Here is a 19,685-nt window from a genome sequence, read left to right as displayed (position 1 = left end):
TTAATCTCCCACTCCGACTCAAGGACTCGTACCATTGCTTTTCAGAGGTTACCTATAATTAGGTCTATCCAGTATTGCCTCTACTAAATCTGACTTCTGTTTTAAATTTCAGCGCGAATAGCCTAGCGGTTCGAAACACTGTTCGCGTGGCCTCCGCGATCGGCTGGCGCGCCGCCGGCAGCCGATCGCGGAGGCCACGACTGTTCGAAACGTCATGCGCCGAAGCGCCCATGGAGGGCGCAAAGATCGCTACACTTCACGGGGATCCCATTTCCCCCTGTTTGCCTCACTTCTGGCACCCCGTTCTGATCGACATATGTGTCTAGTACCTGTTACTTAGCGCTGCTAAAAATGGCGCCGGCGTGGCAAGAAGTTGATCATGCTCGAATAGAGAAACGCTGTGAACTAGTGTTAAGCGGAGCGACAATCTCGAAAAGGATCGAGGAAGAGGCTTTCGACGATTCGCTCTTCACCCTCTTCCACCTCAACTTTCTAGAGATAAGCCACACGTGCTTGACGTCGATGCCCCCCGGCATCGCGCGTCTCGTCAACCTCACCCGGCTTGTCTTGAGTGCCAACCAACTGTCGATGTTGCCTCCCGACATGGGCAAGCTCAGGAAGCTCAAGTTCCTCGACGCTTCCAGGAACGCCATCGAGGAGCTGCCCGTCGAGTTGTCCAACCTGACGGAACTGCAGTGCCTCAACGTCAGCAACAACAAGCTGTCGAGCATCCCCGACGAGTTTAGCAAGCTGTCGCGGCTGATCGTGCTCAACTTCTCTCACAACGATATCGTGGAATTCCCTTCGTTCCTCTCCGGAGAAGCCAAGTTCGAGAACATGTCGGAGGTAGTGGCCAGCAACAACCGTATCGAAACGTTGCCCGGCAAGTTGTCGCACACGCTGCCGTCGATAAAGTTGCTCGACGTAGCCGGCAACCAGCTCAAGCAGGTGCCGGGGGAGTTGGGTGACATCGGAAAGCTGAAGGAGATACAGCTGAAGGAAAACCCGCTGAGTGACAAGCGTCTGAAGAAGCTGGTCGAGCAGTGTCATTACAAGCAGGTTCTCGAATACATCAAGAGCCATGGTCCGCGGGACACCTCTGCGCAGAGTCACGACAAGTCGGGCTCTGCAAAGAAAGGAGGAAAGAAGAAAGGGCCCGTCATAGCCAGCGGCGTCCAGGAGGTGAGTGTTAAAAGTGCTACTGACGCCTACCTCGGAGCCGCAACTTATCATGGTGATAGGTAACATATAATGGCGTTTCAACCCAAGCTTAACCCTTCGTGGTCCGAAACTTTTTACCCACTTTCCGGCTGTCCTGGTCCGAAACTATTTTGCCAGTTTCTGGCGCCGTGAAGAAAAACACAAACTGCCCAAGAAATACTCACAGGATATTTATTTTTTCTCTTGAATTCTGCATGCAACTCCTTCACCGATATTTGAGCACTCGCTTCTGCCGAATCACTGTCTGATGGAGGCGCGTAATTCTCTTTCTCACTAAAGTCATCACCGCTTTTGCTAAATGCACCACCGTAAAACGCACGCGGTGAAGAAGCGGCCACGCTTTTCAGCGAACAGCGTGCTAGTGAGAATGCTCTGGTATTTAGAAGTCCTGTGCTGAACATTTTTCTGCGCCCTAGTGCAAAAAAAAAAGTAAGCTTCAACTAACAAAGTTCACTTATCACTTGAAAGACGGTGCATATACAAACAATGCGTGCATATCACCGTGACAAGAGCTGCGAAATTGAACCGCAAACGCCCTTGTTGGCCAGTGCCCAACACAAAACTGCTACGACCATGTCGCGTTGTCGGGCAGGACCCAACAATGGACCACGAAAGATTAAGAATGTCAGTATAAAAATCTGGGCTTCAGTTTTGCGGTGTACTGGACATTGTGTTAACTGATGCAGTGCACAATTACTTCCGTTACTTATTCTACCGAAGTATGCACTTACAGCCTATGTCAAATGTGTCACGTGTGCAAATGGAGCTCTCACACATGGGGTCCATTTCGAGGATTTGCCTGCACCTCGTGAACTAGTTCAGGTGGTGCAGATGAGTGCAGGGCGAGTTCACAACTTTATCTGCACTCCTGGCTAAGGAGATGCAGAAGTAGACAACGAGTGCAGGTCTGGTTCTGCTATTTATGTAGGATGTCATAGCCAGTTCTTAACTTCTGTGAACTGATTCAGTAGGTGCACGCCGAGTTGAAGGGACCCATGATTAGGAACCTCTCAGCGTGTGGGTTACTTGTAAATGTTAATGATCAACGTTTGTCGAAGCTACCATTTATTTACAGAACTGCCTAATTTGTGGCCGCAGCAAAGACTAAATTGAGAAATGAGGAAAGGACGCACTCATACAGCATTTTGTCCAGGGCTTTACTTATAAGAACGTTGCGCAGTTAAGTCCGGCACGAAGGGTGTTGTTCACAACTGGCTTCAGAGCCCTCGTTCGTAGATGTGCATCTACCACGACCTCTGTCTTGTGCCTCATTACAGAATGTTCGTGCGTTTATTCTTGTTTTTCTCCCTCTCCTGTCTGCACACAGCTTCAGAACGCGTTCGAAGTGCTTCAGCTGAACACGCAGAGCCCCACGGTGATCGTCAGTGACGCGGTGCAAGAAGTGAGGCCCTACATTGTCTGCTGCATCATGCGGAATGTCTACCTCGATCGGGACAACCGCCTGCGCAAGTTCCTAGCCTTGCAGGTAGCCCCTGTAGTTGATTCACATGTTTATCTTGAGTTCAAGGATGAACGAAGTGTCACTCATTTCTGCTTGGCAAATGTTAGCACGTGCTTTCGTGTACTGCGAAGCGGCGCTTAAGGATTCCGCGGCACACAGCTAGAATTGAACATAATTTCGCCAAGTATAGACGGGTTGGTTCTTCAGATTAAAATTAGCGTGCTACATGCTGAAGTGTCGGTTGTGCTGTGATGCAGAGTTCAGGATTAACCAGTGTCTGCATTATATGTACCTGATACCCGTGCTACGCGAGCGTTTCGAAGGCCTTCGAGTCGAATGTCATTTGACTCAATGACACCTTTGAGCTGCTACACGGTGTTTTTCAAAGGCCTTTGGTTGAAATGCAACTTGAGTCAAAGGAGCACCCACAACGACCTTCGAAGTTCTCAAAGGCCTTTGAAACGCGAACACTCGTACTCTCTGGTGCAGTTTCTGCATGCCGTAATCACAAAAACAGTTGTTTACGAGTAAAACTTGGTGTTTGAAGTGCACGATCTTCATAATTTTTACTTTTGTTCTCTATCACTCACTTAACGATTACAAGGTAACTTAGTACGGTCACATCTCGCGGTGAGAAAAAAAAAAAACTGGCTCCTTCGTGCATGTTTTTTGCGCGCCTATAGATGGTGATCAATTTAATCACTAATAATTTTTTTTTTGTATTTTAACTCAAATGAAATTTTTGTCAAGAACGAAATGGCAGCAGTGGTGGCACCAAAACATGGCGGCCGAACGCGGAAACTGACTGCCTTTGAGAATTGTCGTGTAGATCGGCGGAACTCCTTCCAGTTCAAATGCCATTTGTAATTGCGAAGGCCATTAGACTGAAATGTCCATTCAAACGCTCGTGTAGCCCAGGTATGACTGTTGTTGTTATAGTGAAATGATATTGGGTAATGAAATAATGAATAGTATATGTGGAGCATGTGCTGTACTCACTGTTGAATTAGTTATGCTTCAAGGATGAGATTGCACATTCGGTGCAGTAATGTGTGCCAGAATTGTTCATTGCAAATCTGCAGGATTTAATGGTGTCACTAGGTGTAGCCAATGCAGTGCATTCTATTCTGTGGGTTTGCCTCACCACAAGGGCAGCACGACGTTAGCAAATGTCTTGAAAGATGTCTTTGTGGTACAGAGAAAAATCTGAGTATTTTTAAATGTTTCTTGAAGATTTCATTGTGTACAGTATACAATGTAGTCGACCGCCAGAATTCGGCGAAAATATTATAGCAATCCAGAAAAATGACACTTTTACAGCCCGTTCTACAGGGTGAGAATTTCGCCTGTGAATTCGCAGATGCGGCGCCGCTCGTGCGGCAACACGATTTATTTTCCTATTGTCACTGCTGCGACAAATTGCCAAAAGCCAAGTGGTGTTCACAGGAGAAGTTCGACTGTTCTAAACATTTGGCAATTTGCCACAGCCACAAAAATAGATCATTTTGCCGCACAAGTGGCACCGCATTTGCCAATTCGCACCATGTAGAACAGGCTTAAGATATATAATAGTCCTTTGCTGGCTGTGTAGGAAACACTGTTGGATTTTGATTTATTTGTGTCGTGGTTTCTTTCTTTCCAGAACAAGTTGCATGATACCATCTGTGGGAAGCGATCTGAGGCCACCATCGCAACTCACGACCTTGCCAAGATCACGGGCAATGTCTACTATGATGCTATTGAACCTGACAAGCTGAAGGTTAGTGACGTGTTATTAGCTGGTTTAACTCACATAGTAGTTATGTCACTTCATCCTGCACATATTGTGTTTTGTTTTGTGAAACAAGCAGTAGTAACCACTATGAAAAACCGCCGTGTGCGCACAGCTTTCATCTGCAGTTAGGTATGCGTGTATTTGTGCAGCAAGCTTATCTCCAACAACGGGTTTGACGTTAGCCAATCAAAATTCTCGTTTAGTCTTAAGAGTGGTGCAGTTGTTTCTTTTTTTAGTTACTTCAGGCGAATGCAGAAGTACGAAAAGCTTTGTTATCTGTGTAGATAAATGTTCTGCACAGGATCCTTATAACATCATGTGTCAGCACTTCAAGTGCTGCAACTGTGACCAGTTGTGCTGGGCATGTTATCATCACAGATGTATGCATTCTCGTTACTCAGAACTAATTAAGGCCGGAAAACTAGCAGGCATTTGTTAACGTTGTGCAAAAATAGTAAGTGCTAATGTTTTAATCCTCATTCTCGAGACTAGCAAGCATTCGTTAACATTGTACAAAAATAGTAAGTGCTAGTGTTTTAATCCTCATTCTCGAGACTAGCAAACATTCGTTAACATTGTACAAAAACAGTAAGTGCTAATGTTTTAATCCTCATTCTCGGGACTAGCAAGCATTCGTTAACGTTGTACAAAAACAGTAAAACAGTAAGTGCTAATGTTTTAATATGTTTTAATCCTCATGCTCGAGACTAGCAAGCATTCGTTAACGTTGTACAAAAACAGTAAAACAGTAAGTGCTAATGTTTTAATCCTCATTGTCGAGACTGCCTGTAATTTCTTGTGCATTCTACTCAAGCAATGACAGTGTTTCTTCCGACTTTTCCTAGCGTAAATATACATTGGCGAAGCCACCCTTTTTTTGAAAGGGTGCATTGAAAACACGCATGGTCTTTATAATGGTTCATACTACAAAGTGCGCGTTATGACATGTGATACAGCTCTAATGGACAGTGTGGGGAACGAGACCAGGTATCGGTACATTGAGCATCGTTCTTGATTCGGGGCCATTGCACAAGCTGACGCCAGTCGTTGTTGTACCTTTCAGCTGGTGCCGCTGGGGAAGACTCAGCAGATGAGCGGCAAGGAGCTGTACAAGCAGATGACAGAAGAGGCGGACGCCTTGCGCAAGGAGAAGAAGCGCAGCACCTACCCAGGCATCTACAAGTGAGTGTCCGATTTATTACGGCGCCAAGTTCGTTGTTACGAGTGAGTGGCATGTGGAACGCTTCTGTTGCCAATTAGTCTCACTTCTTTTTCTCGCTTGTTTCTTGGCATTACCGTGGCATAGATGAACAAGGAAACAAGGTGTTTAACTGCTCTTTCCTTTTTTTTTTTCCAGGTATCTGTACCTGCTCAAGGACAAGACCCTGTATCCATACCTGCGTGACCAGTCCAAGCTGGTCATCTCCTTCCCTCCAATGACGAACAGCGATGGAACCAGGGTGGGTCCTTTGCTGTGTGCACACGTGCTGTCCGAGAACACGCAGTGTGCACCCCACCACTTTGCATGAGGACAGAGAATTATACTTTTTTTTTTACAGCAGTAGCGCTAAATGCAGGAGGCTGTTGTTTTCACGACCTTGCCTGCTGGACGGCATGTCTGACAAACACGCATGCCTGCTTGTCAGTGTGCCTGGTGCTCCCTATCGCTCGCAGCAATCGACGTAAACTTGAAAGAATTCACTACCCAACACTGTAGGCAAGTGCAGCGGTGTCCAAGAGAATTCCCCTGAAGGGATGGGACAGCCCCAGGCATCTCACCAGAGCTCCATAGATCTGTGCAGCAGTCAACACAACTGAACACTGCAAATCTGTGCAGATGCCTTTTGTGAGGCAGGAAGGTCCCTTATCAGTATTTAGCCCATTTTCAAGTTCCTGCACATGCATGGATGGATACTGGATGGATCACATGGATGGATCATCCATACATGCATGGATCACTGCCGTTTTGACAACAAAAAAATCATACACCCCTCCGTCTAATGGCGACGATGGTTGTGTGCGAAGATTTCTTGTGAGGGATTCCTTGGTTATCGTGTGAGTTTGGACTTTGACTCACACGCAGTTTGGGCCTTTGATCGCAGCGGCTTTGACTTTGACCCTTCGCCGTTTGCTTTCACACAAAGAAAGCTTCGTATTCAACTACTGTATTGCAGTCGTTAAACGGGGGGTGCATGATTTTTCTGTCTCGTTTTGTACGTCCATGCAGTGCCCCTCTCCAAATCTAAACTGCTTTGATTGTGCTGGAGTGGAGCAATCGGATAGACGTTGGCTTCACAATGTGAAGGAACCAGGTTCGATTCTAACCGAGGGAAGCATTTTTTTTTTTGCACTTCCCCCACGATCATCGCCATCGTGAGAGATAGTTGACTTTCCTGCAATGTGTTCTCGGCGTGACATATGCCATCAGTGAGACGCAGAAAGCTTCGCTTTAATAAAACACAACTCCTGGTACAGTTAAACCTGGATGTAACGAAGTTGGCAAAAATTCGCAATTTTTCGTTCTATGCGGGTTTCGAGTTAGGGCTGGCGTGATTGAAGCAGAAACGAAACCAAAATGCTAGATATCAGTGACGGTGAACTCGCCCATCAGGAATTTATTTCACAGTGAAATAAAACTGCATCACTTCCACCTGCTGCTTTTCCACGAGCTTAGCCACTACACAGCACTCCATAGAAGCAAAGTGACATACTGCTGTATTCGCAAACGTAACCGAAGTATCACTTTTGCTTTCGACACTTTTTGGCGTTTTAGTATGTTTTAAGGACCAAAGATGTGCTGGAGTGACGCCTTCTTGCGAATTTGACGCTTTTTTTAAGCTCAAAATTGGTGAGAGGGTAAGAGCTGGGATACTGTACCTGGCGGCGGCGTTCTTTTTTCTCACTGCCGCATTCAAAATGCGAGCTTGTCTTTGGAAAGACAAAAAAATGTTCTTTTCTGGCAGCAGAAATCATCGCCGCTGAACTGACCCCACTGATACCAGTGGAGACGCGCGACTACACACCCCAACAGGCAGGCCTAGCACCTAACTGACACAGCACTCGCACGTGGAAATGCGTGGTAGGTTGCGGCGTGGGAAAAATCCGCCAAATTAGTGCATTTCTCCAGCCGATTTTCCAGGAAAAGTGCAAAAAACACTGGCTCATCAGCATAGCGAGATTGTTGCATGCAGGTTAACCGTCGCAACGCCTTCGTAACATAGAGTTAGCAAAAACATGGGTTTTAGTAGGGCTGGCAATGGGGAATGGAAAAACTTCGTTCCATTCGAAATCCAGGAATTCGTTGCATAGAGGTTCGGTATACATCCAGGTTTAACTGTACTGTGGATTAAGCCCAAATCCTGCAGGTTCCAAAGAGGCAATCATACCAACTCAACTCTTTTGCTGATAAAGAACTGTATCGCAAGTAGTGGAGGCATGTGAATAGTTTATGACAGTTTGGAGTTTGCCTCAAATGGAGCCAGAAACATCAAGAAATACTGGCCATTGCTGGATGAGTCTCACAGGTGAGGCCTACACCAGTTTGCATCACATAGTACCTGTATAAGGGTACTTACTACATAGGGTATAGGGTACATCACATAGAAGCTTTGTAAGGGTACCTGTATAAAGGGTCAGGACATGTGGGCCACTCAGGTGCACAACCGCAGCAATGTGACACTTCCACACAAGGCCTGATTAGCCACGGATTACTAAAAGCTTCATAAGCCTTGCTAGGGGTGACGGCTTGCTCGTATGCTGTCTTGCTTGATCTCAGCATGAAGGACTTTTTAGGCCCCTGGAACAGCAAAGAGAGTGCAGTGCGGCGTTTTAACGCTCTTGTGTGTTTTCTTGAGACTTTGGAATAGAGAGAGAGAGAGAGAGAGAGAGAGAGAGTGGCTGAAAAAAGAAAAACAAGAAACATGCACAAACAAAAAACAAACGCTGCAAAAGCTTCTCAAACCAGCAAAATGCTGCAAGAAATACCCATCGCTGATTTCCCAAGCCAACGCCGCCTGTATAAACAGTGCCTAACGCGTGAGCGAAAAATGGCCAAACAGCCACTCTCCTGTTGCTCTCTCCTACCCTTCCCCGCTCCGTAGCCTTCCAGCGTGCTTTCGTGTCCGCCAGCCAGCGCCGCTTCTCGGAAACTATGCAAAATACTGCAAAGTTTGTTCAGCGTTCCCGAGGCGGCGCTCCTACGCCTTCTTGTTTTCAATCATGCCTGTCTGTCTTGGTCTGCCACTGATAAAACTTCCTTTGTTACGAATCAAAAGCCCTTGCGCTGCCGCAGGCTGATGCCGGCTTTGCGCGCTTATCTACTCGGATCACAGGCCCTGACATTTTCTGAGTGGGGCATCCCACCTCTATCCCCTCCGCATTTAGGTATTGTTTTGACCCCCCTGTTCGCACTCCGCATTCGTACGCACTTCTAAAATTGAGGAGTGTACTGTAGAAGCGCCCGGACAGCGTGGCGGGATCGCAGCTGCTTATCCTTTTCTTTCCTATAATTTTCTGAAGTTTACAAGCACGTGATGTTATTGGAAAGTAATCGTAGAAGTGAGCGCCGGAACAAAAAACGTGAACGCAATTTTTTCTTCTCTAAATACTACAGAAAGAAAAATATCAGTAAAATAATGGCTGCCCCATCCGAAAATATCGTTTTTCTGTTAGCTACCCGACAATCAGAATGTTCTTACACTATTTCAGTCCGTCTCCGTCTTTATATTTGGAAAAATGCAGCAAGTATGAAGCGAGCGACACGTAGAACGAGATCCCCAGTGCGCCACAGAACTAGCGCCCCGTCACGGCTAAGATGTAAGCGAAACGGCCCTTGAAGCCCAACAGGCAAGCTGACAGACACACGTCGTAGAAGTGGGTGCAGCGTTCGCGACTCACGAGCAGTGACGTAAGGCGAGATGTCCGCCGGCACGCGCCACATAGCGGATCAGTGCCTGAACTAAGCGTACCTACCCTTCCCATTGAAAAGCGCGCGACGCGTCAGGCAATGTTAATACAGGCGGCGTTGCCCAAGCTTTCCGATAAGCCTCCGAGCAGTAAGACTAGACAAGACACGCTAGAATTTTTTTTCTGTATATGCGTGTGTGTTCGTCCGATGGTTTTTCATCTTTTTTTCCTTCTTTCTATCATTAATATTTGTTTTAGCATTTAACCTACGTTACATGTTCACCAACCATCTGAGTTGCCCCCCCCCCCCCTCTCTCTCTCTCTCTCTCTCTCTCTCTCTCTCTCTCTCTCTCTCTCTCTCTCTCTCTCTCTCTCTCTCTCTCTCACACACACACAGACACACACAGACAGAGAGAGAGAGAGGGAGGGGGGAGGGGGAGGGGGTGTTCATTCGTGCAACTTCGGTTACGACTTTTTGAAGGAAAAGTTCAGCTTTTGTTTGATTTTTCTTCCCCCTCCAGATCTCCGAGGAGACGCGAGACATCTTTGCGGAGGTGACTGGCAACAACCTCCCCTTCTGCAAGAAGGTCATGGATGCTTTGCTGGGCGAGAGCCTTCAGCTCGGACTTGGTAGCGAGGATCCGGTGCCGACGGACCCGGCCAGTGTGGGCGAGGGAACCTGCCTCAAACTCCAGGTGGAGAAGGTCAAGGTCGTCGACAAGGACGGCAATCTCCGTGTGGTGTACCCCTCGAAAACCGACCTGGTTTGTCCGGGGGTCTCGGTGGAGCAGCGGCCTGACTAAGCGGGAGTCCTTCACTTATCTTCGCCGGCCAGACCAAGAGAAAACAAACAGAAAAAATTGTCGTCGTAAGCTCGTTGGCTGTAAGAAGTTGCCTGCTTGCCAGCGAGCAAACGTTACCTCGCTTGGCTCGTTTCTGTGTTGCCAAACCACTTAGAAACGTTTAGGCCGTTGGTCAAAGCAAGCAGCTTTGTTTAAGGGAATTGAGGGCATCTGCGCTCGATGTGCCGATTGTGCAAGCCAAATGTTCTGCTTGTTAACGTCGCTTGTTAACCCTAAACCGGTGGATGACATTTGCATCGTTGTTTAAATTATGCTTTTCTTAATTTTTCAGCAACGAGATTTTAATTTTTTTTTTTTTCGTTACGTGTGTTGCATGGTGGTCCTCCAGGCATGTACCCTGAAAAGGGCTCCCAGCTACGGTGCGGTTGTCTCATCGAGATTAAAATCTGAATGTTAATAAGTGAAAAAATTCAAAATGTCAACTCGCCTTGTGCCGTACGTAGTTTTCGGTGCTGAACGCACAACCCGAGTGGCAAACCACAGCTTTTTGTGGTAAGTGTGGTGTGATTTCTGTTCAGGACTGTGATGTTTGCGTTCCACTGAGAAACTGACTTTTTGCCAGGCTGCTGGACTTTACGCACAACAATTAAGTCAAATCGTCGGTAAATGAACACACTGCTCTTGTTACACCATCCAGCACTTGCCTTACTGCTTGGCGGCTTATCGGAAAGCTTGGGAATTCAGCAATGGGTATTTATTGAAGCATTTTGCTGGTTTGAGAAGCTTTTGCAGCCTTTCTTTTTGTTTGTAGATGTTTCATGTGTTTTTCTGTTTTTCTTTTGCGTGTGAGGTGCACTCTATTTATGGGTACAGATTGCTAACGCTTGTGGAGTGTCCGCTTGGTAAAAATAAGACGAACTGCATGTTTCAACTGCTGTGCAACGTATCCCGTAAGGCTTGGTAAGGCTGGGCACATTAATCCCAATTTTCATTACACATTTATTTGTGAAATTTTCAGGGTGCTTGAGCGAGATTGAGATTTTTTTTTGCCATCTTATTGAAAGTAACATTTTGCATTGCTTTGCTTCACATCTCCGGTGTTTTTCAGAATCTTTCTTGAACTTTCATCATGCTTTTCTTTTGTGAGTGGTGGAAAAAGAAAAAGTGGGAAAAAATTGGCTGTGTACTCAATTGTGTTGGTATCCATGGCCTTACAACTTAGTCTATATAGAAGCCAGATTCTAATGTTGATAAGCACACAGGGTAAGTTTGTTTGCCAAGCTATGCACCGCATCTTTTCTTGAGACGTACAATTTTTGCTGCAAAGGCACAATTACTCTATTTCTGCTGGTTTTGCGGAGAATTCGTGGAACGTCCCTATTTTCCGGCGTGTAATTCACTAGCACATAAGTTGATGTGCAGCAGAGAGAGGTGCCGACACGAAATTTGATGGTGCGACGCTAAGCCTAACATCACGTTTTGAGGTGTAATGTAGTCAACCGCTACCCAGCTCGACTTGAAGTGAGTGTGACATTACTTGGCATGTAATAAGGCTCAACTTGAAGGTTACCTAATGTTAAGCTTAAACATTGGGCCTAACTAGAGGTCTAGTGTCAATCGGTCACCCATGGAAAAAAGCACTCGTAACTGTTGATGTTGCAAGACAAAGCGAAACATTAGGCCTAAGCCGGTGCATACCAGACAGTTGCTGCTGTTGGTCAAGCAATGTGATATGCCACCACAAGATATCACATAGTAGCAGTGGTGTGTTGTGCAATGCTTTATATGCGCGGTGAGGGCTGGCAATGCAGCCAACAGTTATTGAATTACCGAATCAATCGATCATTTACTTTAAGCACAAGCACTCGGAGGGCCAACCACTAGAAATCTCTGGTGATACTCAGAGTACTGTGCGAGTGCTCTGAAGACTACACTTGGTAGCATGTACCCACTTTGCAAGGGCAACATTTTAAAAGCATGAATATATGTTGCTTTTGCTGGATAATCTGTAGTTGGCACAGTCAAACCGCCTGCCAATTTTGTGGTACCTAATTTGGTTACAGCTTGTGACTGGGGTTATTGAAATCTAGGGGCATTACCCAGTGTTACCCAATGGGCCCGCCTATTTTATGTGCACTGCCGAGCGTGTTACAGCGCCTTACCACTGGCAAAAAGGGAATAGAAAGTGTAGGTAATTTATTGAAAGTTGCAGGAGGCAATCAGCCTTTCTGCATTCACAGTTTGCTGCTAAATGAACAATAAAGATGTTTTTCTGCACTTGTTTGTTGAGAGGTTGGTTACATGTTTGGACGGGATTTTGTCAACTCGATTGTGTGTCAAAGGTCCGTGGTGGCTTTTGCTACATTGTAGGCGTGCATTGCTGCCTGGTTGTGCCATTTGAGTAGGGGACGGTCAGAGGACGTCACACACACATGGCAGAGTGCAACTGCAAAATTGATGTTTGACAGTAGCTCACCAACATAACACCAGGTGGGTTAAATTTTATCATATCAACTACTGAAACCGAATGGCTCTCGTTCACGGAGCAAGAATATGTACAGGAGGCAAAACGGCCCATTGTGGCAGGTGTGGACGAGCGACCAGGCAATGTCGCAGTGAAAACCAGTGTTGGCTACAATGCTTCATAGCTGTGGCAGCGAAGGAGAAAGTCGTGGCATCTGATGGGCGAAATGATAGTGGCTATAATTCGCTCGGCGCTGCGCAGTGAAATGCTGATCGTGGCGGCTGCGCAGCTTCTCCTGCCACAGATGCCGCTAGTTTAACACTGGCCAAGCGCTTGTGACATTTTTTGGCTGCGCTAGGAAGCGTCGTTTCCCCTCCTGTTTTGTTTTTGCTTTGTACTCTTGTTGAAGGCTCATTTCGGCTCACCGTACTACCTTAAAGGGGCCATCAAGACGAAATCCAAGTTGGGTTCATTTTTTATTGAAGACTGCTTTGTCATCGGGACAAAGCAGTCTTTTAAGTGCAGAGCACTTTAGGCGCTTGCCTTGTCGTCATAGCTTGCTCGCTGGACCCAAGTAGAGCCACACGGCATTCCGTCGTAGCCGCTGTCATCGCGGCATAACCCAGAGGCTTCGAAAGCCAAGCGGTTTATATAGTGATAAGTGTTTGAAACTCGTGAACCACTGGCACTTGTCATACATCTCCCCGTTGTGTAGCGCAAAGAAAACTGTAGGTACATTTGAGGCAAAATATATGTAATTAGCCCGCAGCGCCCGCGTTAATTTGGTTAGGAACGCTCGTTGGGTTGGCTTTTGTGATAGTAAGCGAAAAAAAGTGGCAGTGCAACGCCGGCACGTGCGGGAGGAAAAGTAGGCACAAAAAGAACAGAACTCCCGCTGGCGCTGTTTCAGTCAGGGGGCGCGCGAGCACTATGGAGGCGGGATATTCAAATTGCCTTGGGTGGTAGCAGTGAGCAGATAACGGCGCTACAGCCCATTATGGCGAATCACTGCTCTGCACTTCCAACAGCTTTCACGTTGAATAAAACGGGTTTAATTTTCTTTTTTAGATTGCTTTGTCCCAATGACAATGATACCAATTTTATTGCAAACTTTGAACAAATAACGGAGATATTGAAGAAAACACATGAAGCAGTGGTGGCGCCCGAGACCCTTTCCGGCAATACCTCTACATCACAAAATCTTGTTTGTGCACTTGGCGGTTGCTGACTTAAGCCACCGCCAAAAAACATGACTGGGCAATTGGCCTCTAGTTTCATTCGATCGTGCCACTTCAACGCTAATGTGCAGCTAACACAGTGATAACCATGTCTTTAGTGCTGACACTTACTACATCACTGCAGCACAAAATTTAAAAGTTTTTAAATATTTCTTGCATGTCTGGAGTGGAGCTAAAGGTGTTACCGAAGGCTTTTTTTTTTTTTTTAATTTAACAAAGTTGTACTTCGTCTACAGGGCCCCTTTATGTAAGGGTGTTGAGCCGCAGTTTCCATGAAAAAGAATGTGTTAGCAGTGTCGCTGCCATGAACTAAACACGCAGGGAAAAGGCAGTGGAACCTTGATTATACGTCCCCCGGTTTTACGACAACCCGCTTTCTAAAATGGATCACTGCAGTCACGCAAACTCCCCATAGAGACACTGCATTAAAAACCCTGATTATACATACAACAATCGGGTGCACGCAGTCCGCTTCATACGACGGACGTTGGCGGAAATAAAACGGCGATTTTTTCACGTTTCACGCCGCCTCGTCCCAACCTTTATTTCTGAACACCCGGTTGGCGCTGCTTATTGTGCAAAGGTACACAGTTTGCGGCGGGTCTGACCACTAGACTCAAGGAAGCAGGCTGGTACTGTTACGGTCGTTTCTTTCCTGTCTCTATCACTCTTACCACCTGATCTCTGCTTATCATTGTCTTTAAAGGCTGCGTTGTCACTTTGCTCCTTTTCTTCCCACCTTTCCTTCTATCGCCGCCTTGTACTATCATCTGTTTCACTTCCCTTTACATTGCCACTATAAATAAGTTGCGGCCTCTGCAGTTTAACGCTCTCGCCTTTCTTTCCCCCCTCAATTTTCTAGATGGCGTCAGCCTTCCCAGCATACCCTGCACGTGCGCTAGGCACATGGCTGGCAGGCTAGCACAGACGCAGTGCCACGGGGGGGGGGGGGGTACAAATTAGTAACTCGGGATTGCAGTTATGGGTTTGCAAATTGTGCGAGAACGCGCTAAATAACTTAAATACATTCTTAGCCCACCTATCGTGTGAGACTGTCTAATAGAGCGGCATTTACTCCTACCCCAATCGTACGGTACCCCAGTTACACAACGCTTTCGGGCGGTCCCTTAAAGTTGTATTATCGGGGTTCCACTGTACATTTAGAACAGATAACTAGGCAGTCTTTTGGCCAGCTAGCCAACATAAACCTGAAACGTTACGTTTACACTATGGAAAAAGTGATGAAATACATTCAGCAGAGGACCTAAATGAGTTCCCAGCTCTTTTGAAGGCTGCAAGTTTTTTTTTTGTTCTCTTAAAGGAAAAGCTCGTAACTGCCACCAATTTTCTCATCACTATCAACTTTGAGAAGTTTAGGGGAAATGATTTGCAGTCAGCCTCATGGGTTATATTCACAGTGGCTGTCAATTACGTGGTGCCACTTCTGGCAAGCTCGGTGCATCACGGAACATTTCGCTAACAAGAGGCCGCTTGAATGAACACAAAACAAGCCCCACATGCAAAATACAATAGACTCGTGATAATTCAAACATTCGGTTAGTTCAACCAAATTTCATAATTTTGGTTGGCCTGCTATGTTTTCAATGTATTTTCAAGCCGCTTAATTCAAACTGCTGCATTGCGTAAATTCGGTTAATTCGCACTTTTTGCTTGTCCTTGCCGAAAAATATCTGTATTGGCCACTTCTAGTTGCACAATTGCATCCTTTCAGCTTGCTTCTGGCATTCACAAGTTCTTGGCCAGAGGCTGAAAGCATAACACTCTCGCCATGAACTGGCTGCGTTTGCTGGCATCGAAAGCCTTGTTTTGAACTCTCATGCAAAGGCAAAGCGGCCATCGATTCGCGATTCATTCAAAGCATAAATAAAACAATAGAATAGTATTGTTTTTGAATATCGTATTGTTAAACATATGTGAATGTCTCATTACAACACTAGTTAGCATGTTGTCCCGAGTCATATGTAGGAGAACTTCCAATAATTCAAAGAAAATCCTGGGGTCCCTTAGAGTTCGAATTATCGCCAGTCTACTGTATGTGCTTTTGTACTGAATTTAGCACTCAATCTAGCCCAGTTTGCTTGATTTAGTGCATTTGGCAAATGATGTTCTTTTTTCCCAAACATGGAGCTTAGTTTCAGAGATTAGCATGCTTTCCCGCATGGAGGAAAGAAATCATTAGGTCATTACGACAAAGGAAGGTACTGGTGATAAACAACTACGAGAAAGCTTCAAAAATGTAGTTTATTGTCTCTTCACGCCCTGGCGACAGTTGCAACACAGCACAAAGCTTGCATACAGTTCTTCTGCTTACTCTGAAACACATCATTGGGACATACACACTTAGTGTAGGAGTTGTGCGGCAGTCCTCTGAAAGGGGTTTGCAAAGAGCACACCAATAATGAATTTCTCAAATAGTGAGGACTAGCAGATCAAACGTGAAAATATTTTGAGGCTTACTGTATATCTAATAAGCAACAGAACACCTTTTCAGGCACTTTCTGCCTTTTCTATGAACTCTCCCATTGTGGCAGTGTAGAATCACTTTGCACACTTGAAAATAAGTGGGGCAGCACCTAATATGTCTCCACGTTCCGCATATTTAATGCATTAAAGGCATTAAGTGACCACATGCATACTTTTTCAATAGAAGTTAGAATTCTGCAAGGAAGCATTCAATAGTTTAGGATTCGCGAAATGCTCCAATGTACCCACAAAGAAGAAAGGTATGTCAAGTATATCTGCATGAACAGCTGTATTTGACCATGTGCTAAATTATCCCAAGAATTTACACGCTCCAAACTGTATCAGTAGAGCAGACAAACTACACATCCTGTGAAACACTGATCAACAATGCCCACTTTTTACCCCGTACCTATTCGAGACAATAACCACGTACACACTGCTTTGAGGTGGGAGAAATTACAGCCGTAAGGTTTGCGCTCTGGCTGCACAGAACGCTTTCATTTCAAAACACACCGCGGATGGCAGTGTGCGAGTACAGCTACAACAATGGTACCTTTGCAAAAAGCATGACTTCGCTCAAGGAACAGCAGACAAACACAGTGTATGGACACAATAAAAGCATGCACACTTGCCGCGCTGCACCCACTCCATGCCGTGACAAACGAAACTCCGCTTCTTAAATGGCGGGAACTTCAAATGAGTGAACGGTAAGGGTTGAACATTTTTTAAAGCGTATTCGCATACACACGATGAACAAACATGTTTAGCTGCCCTGTGCTGTATGTGTAAAGTTTAAGGGATGCGCTGACAAAGGAATAGACGACTGATGCTCAATGGCTCCGTGGAAGCGATTGTAAAGCTGGCTGCTGTATAGTGGCTGTGATTTTGGGTTTCCAAAACATCCTTTCACCTTGAGTCTGTCATTTGAAGGTGCTTGCTCTTTCAGGAAGGACAGAAGTAATGAACTGAGATGAAGGTGTCACACTTTAGGTTTTCCTACAAAAAATGTGCTAGGCCACTGTTGTTCCTGTTACTTCGAATTCAATATCCTGAGTGCGCCAACACAATTTGCTCAAACGGACTACGAGAGCGAATCAGAGCCACACATTCACAAATCTTGGACATGTTGGAGAGAATATTTTGGCTTGGTTGCTCGAAAAATAAAAATAACAAATGAGAGAGCATGCAACTGAATGAAGAACGAAAATACCCCAGCATACAACACAAATCTTTTTCTGAAAATCTCCACATGCACTACAAGTGTCCATATACACGCAGGAGACTGATGGGTTGAAGACGCTAGAAGTTCAAAGGGCTGGCAGTGCGATCTAGCGCTGCTAGACACTCGGATAGCAAATAATAGGTGTACGATAAACTTAGGAACATGTCATTTAGGCTGCAAGGGCCACAAGACTCAAATTTAACTGCCAACTCTATATATAGAGAAAAGGCCTGACAAAAATAAGAACGTGAACGCCTTATTAAGAAGAGCAGCATGTTAATTTGACAAGTGTAAAATATCTAAGAGGTTCACACTGAGCACACCAGCTACTAGTTCCAGGAAAATATTGTGCACACGTAAAATAAACAGTGCTTCTTCAATTGAACTGCTTATCTTATTTTTGCGTTTCATAATTCCAGAGTCATGTTATTTTGTAACACATTCTGCCAAAAATGTGTAAGAGTGAAACACACGTAAAACGCAAGTATATGGCCCCTTTTTGAACTACTTGGTTGCCATCAGACAACAATCCTAAGACGAGCCGAATACTGCGTCACAAAACAATTTCGAGGTTTCAATAACACCTCGCATGCAGTTATGGTCATAGTGTTCAATGGCAACACTTCAATTGATATATCTGCATCAGTGTTTGTGGTTGCTCCAGTGAACACAAGCGGCAAAGGAATGTTTCCGCTGCTTTGGGTGCAAGAAGCTCTCAGAGGATGAAAGGTATCCAAATGTGCCTTGTGCTTGGCAGCATTCTTTGGTGTTGGTGCCTTGCTTTATAACGTTTCACGACTAAAATGCCAAAGGATGTACAAGAACGTGTCTTTCCTTTTGTGTTGCACCTTATCCTTGGGTTGTAGTGCTGAAGGAAGCACGTTAGCATCCAAGCACTCGTTTACTCGGCCGTGCATCTATCCACAATAAGAACATCATTTCTTGGGATTTTTCACATCGACCACGCTACAAAACTGTTAGAAGCAGCGACTACGAAAATTCGACAATTTTTCTTAGAGTTATGACTGAAGAACAGCCATCTATATATATAGTGGCACCTATATATATATATAGGTGCCACTATTTTTGGCTACCTATGCAAGTGCACACAAAAAGGAAGGAAAAAATAAGGCTAATGAAAATTGCGGAGCTAACCCTCCGAGAAAACTTGACACAGTTCCAAAGGCCCTGGTTGAGCACCGCTTACCAGTGACGGTAAGGGCTGTAGTTTTCAGCATGGATTGGCAGTGAAGAGGCTGCTGACGAGATTAAATGGTTCCCCTGCTGATGGTGGTTCTGCTTTTCGAGGTGCCTGGCATGCTAAACCATGCAGGGACGCATGCGCGGTAGAGAGCAGATGAACACTTTTGCATTCAGTCATGCGATGCTGAAGCAGGGCTGTGTGCTGTGAATGCAAAATCACTCTGGACTCGAGCTGAAAGTTAATGCAAAATTTAGAACAGTTTACAATGGCCATGCTATAAAAAGTTGCCTGCAGACAGGGCTTCATCTTTCTCAGAGCTTTGCTTTCTTTGCACTCCCATCTAAAGGTGGATCGAAAAGAAAAAAAAAAAGCAGAAATTCTGGAAATTGTTTTTTTTGCATATGCATTCCTACAGCGCCTCTTTTCACCAGCCTTATGTTTCCTTGGTGGTGCTCACGGAACATGTCTTGCTGCATCCAACCCCTTCAAAGCAATTGTATGAACTCAGCCAGAGCACCATCCAATCACTCATTCTGCTGCCCCCCGACCCCCCCCCCCCCCCCCCCCCCACCTTCCAACAAAAAAGCAACTTTTACTTTTCTCCCGTTTTCGTTCAGACCTTAACGCAGCAACCGAGATGTTTTTCTTTTTGTTTACTGCTACCAATTATTACACCATTTTCACATCTACCGATCACTTCTTTTTTTATCCTTGGCACACCCACAGAATGCTTCTGTGCACACATAGCTGTAATGCGGGAAATACGCTTTCAAGCCGGCATGACGGGAATGGTTTGGCGATTTTTGTTTTTCCTTACTGACTCTAAAGATACCAATTATGTAAACACTATTATGATTAAATGTCTCAACTTTGCCAATTATTGTTTGTGCAGATACAAGACATTGTGG

General features: G+C 45.5%; 1 protein-coding gene across 1 annotated transcript; it reads left to right on the top strand.

The window, feature by feature from the left end:
* The first annotated feature begins 261 nt into the window (after window positions 1-261).
* On the top strand, window positions 262-12,442 carry LOC144145921 (leucine-rich repeat-containing protein 47-like). Its single transcript, XM_077677768.1, has 6 exons — window positions 262-1,182; window positions 2,549-2,707; window positions 4,326-4,442; window positions 5,521-5,639; window positions 5,815-5,917; window positions 9,884-12,442. The coding sequence occupies exons 1-6, from the start codon at window positions 352-354 to the stop codon at window positions 10,163-10,165; spliced, it is 1,611 nt and encodes a 536-aa protein (XP_077533894.1). The 5' UTR covers window positions 262-351; the 3' UTR covers window positions 10,166-12,442.
* The last annotated feature ends 7,243 nt before the right edge of the window (window positions 12,443-19,685 follow it).

The sequence above is a fragment of the Haemaphysalis longicornis genome, unplaced genomic scaffold (assembly GCF_048455015.1).
Source record: "Haemaphysalis longicornis isolate Haplotype H1 unplaced genomic scaffold, Haemaphysalis longicornis Haplotype H1 scaffold_7, whole genome shotgun sequence".
Classification (NCBI taxonomy): Eukaryota; Metazoa; Arthropoda; class Arachnida; order Ixodida; family Ixodidae; genus Haemaphysalis; species Haemaphysalis longicornis.
The sequence above is the reverse complement of the archived record's forward strand: the minus strand, read 5'-3'. Positions and strand labels throughout refer to the sequence as shown.

Excerpts from the sequence above, each read along its gene's own strand:
- LOC144145921 (XM_077677768.1), top strand. The coding sequence starts at position 352 with ATGGCGCCGGCGTGGCAAGAAGTTGATCATGCTCGAATAGAGAAACGC. Across the intron at positions 2,708-4,325 it reads GCAAGTTCCTAGCCTTGCAG|AACAAGTTGCATGATACCAT; the intron begins GTAGCCCCTGTA and ends CTTTCTTTCCAG. Across the intron at positions 5,918-9,883 it reads CGAACAGCGATGGAACCAGG|ATCTCCGAGGAGACGCGAGA; the intron begins GTGGGTCCTTTG and ends TTCCCCCTCCAG.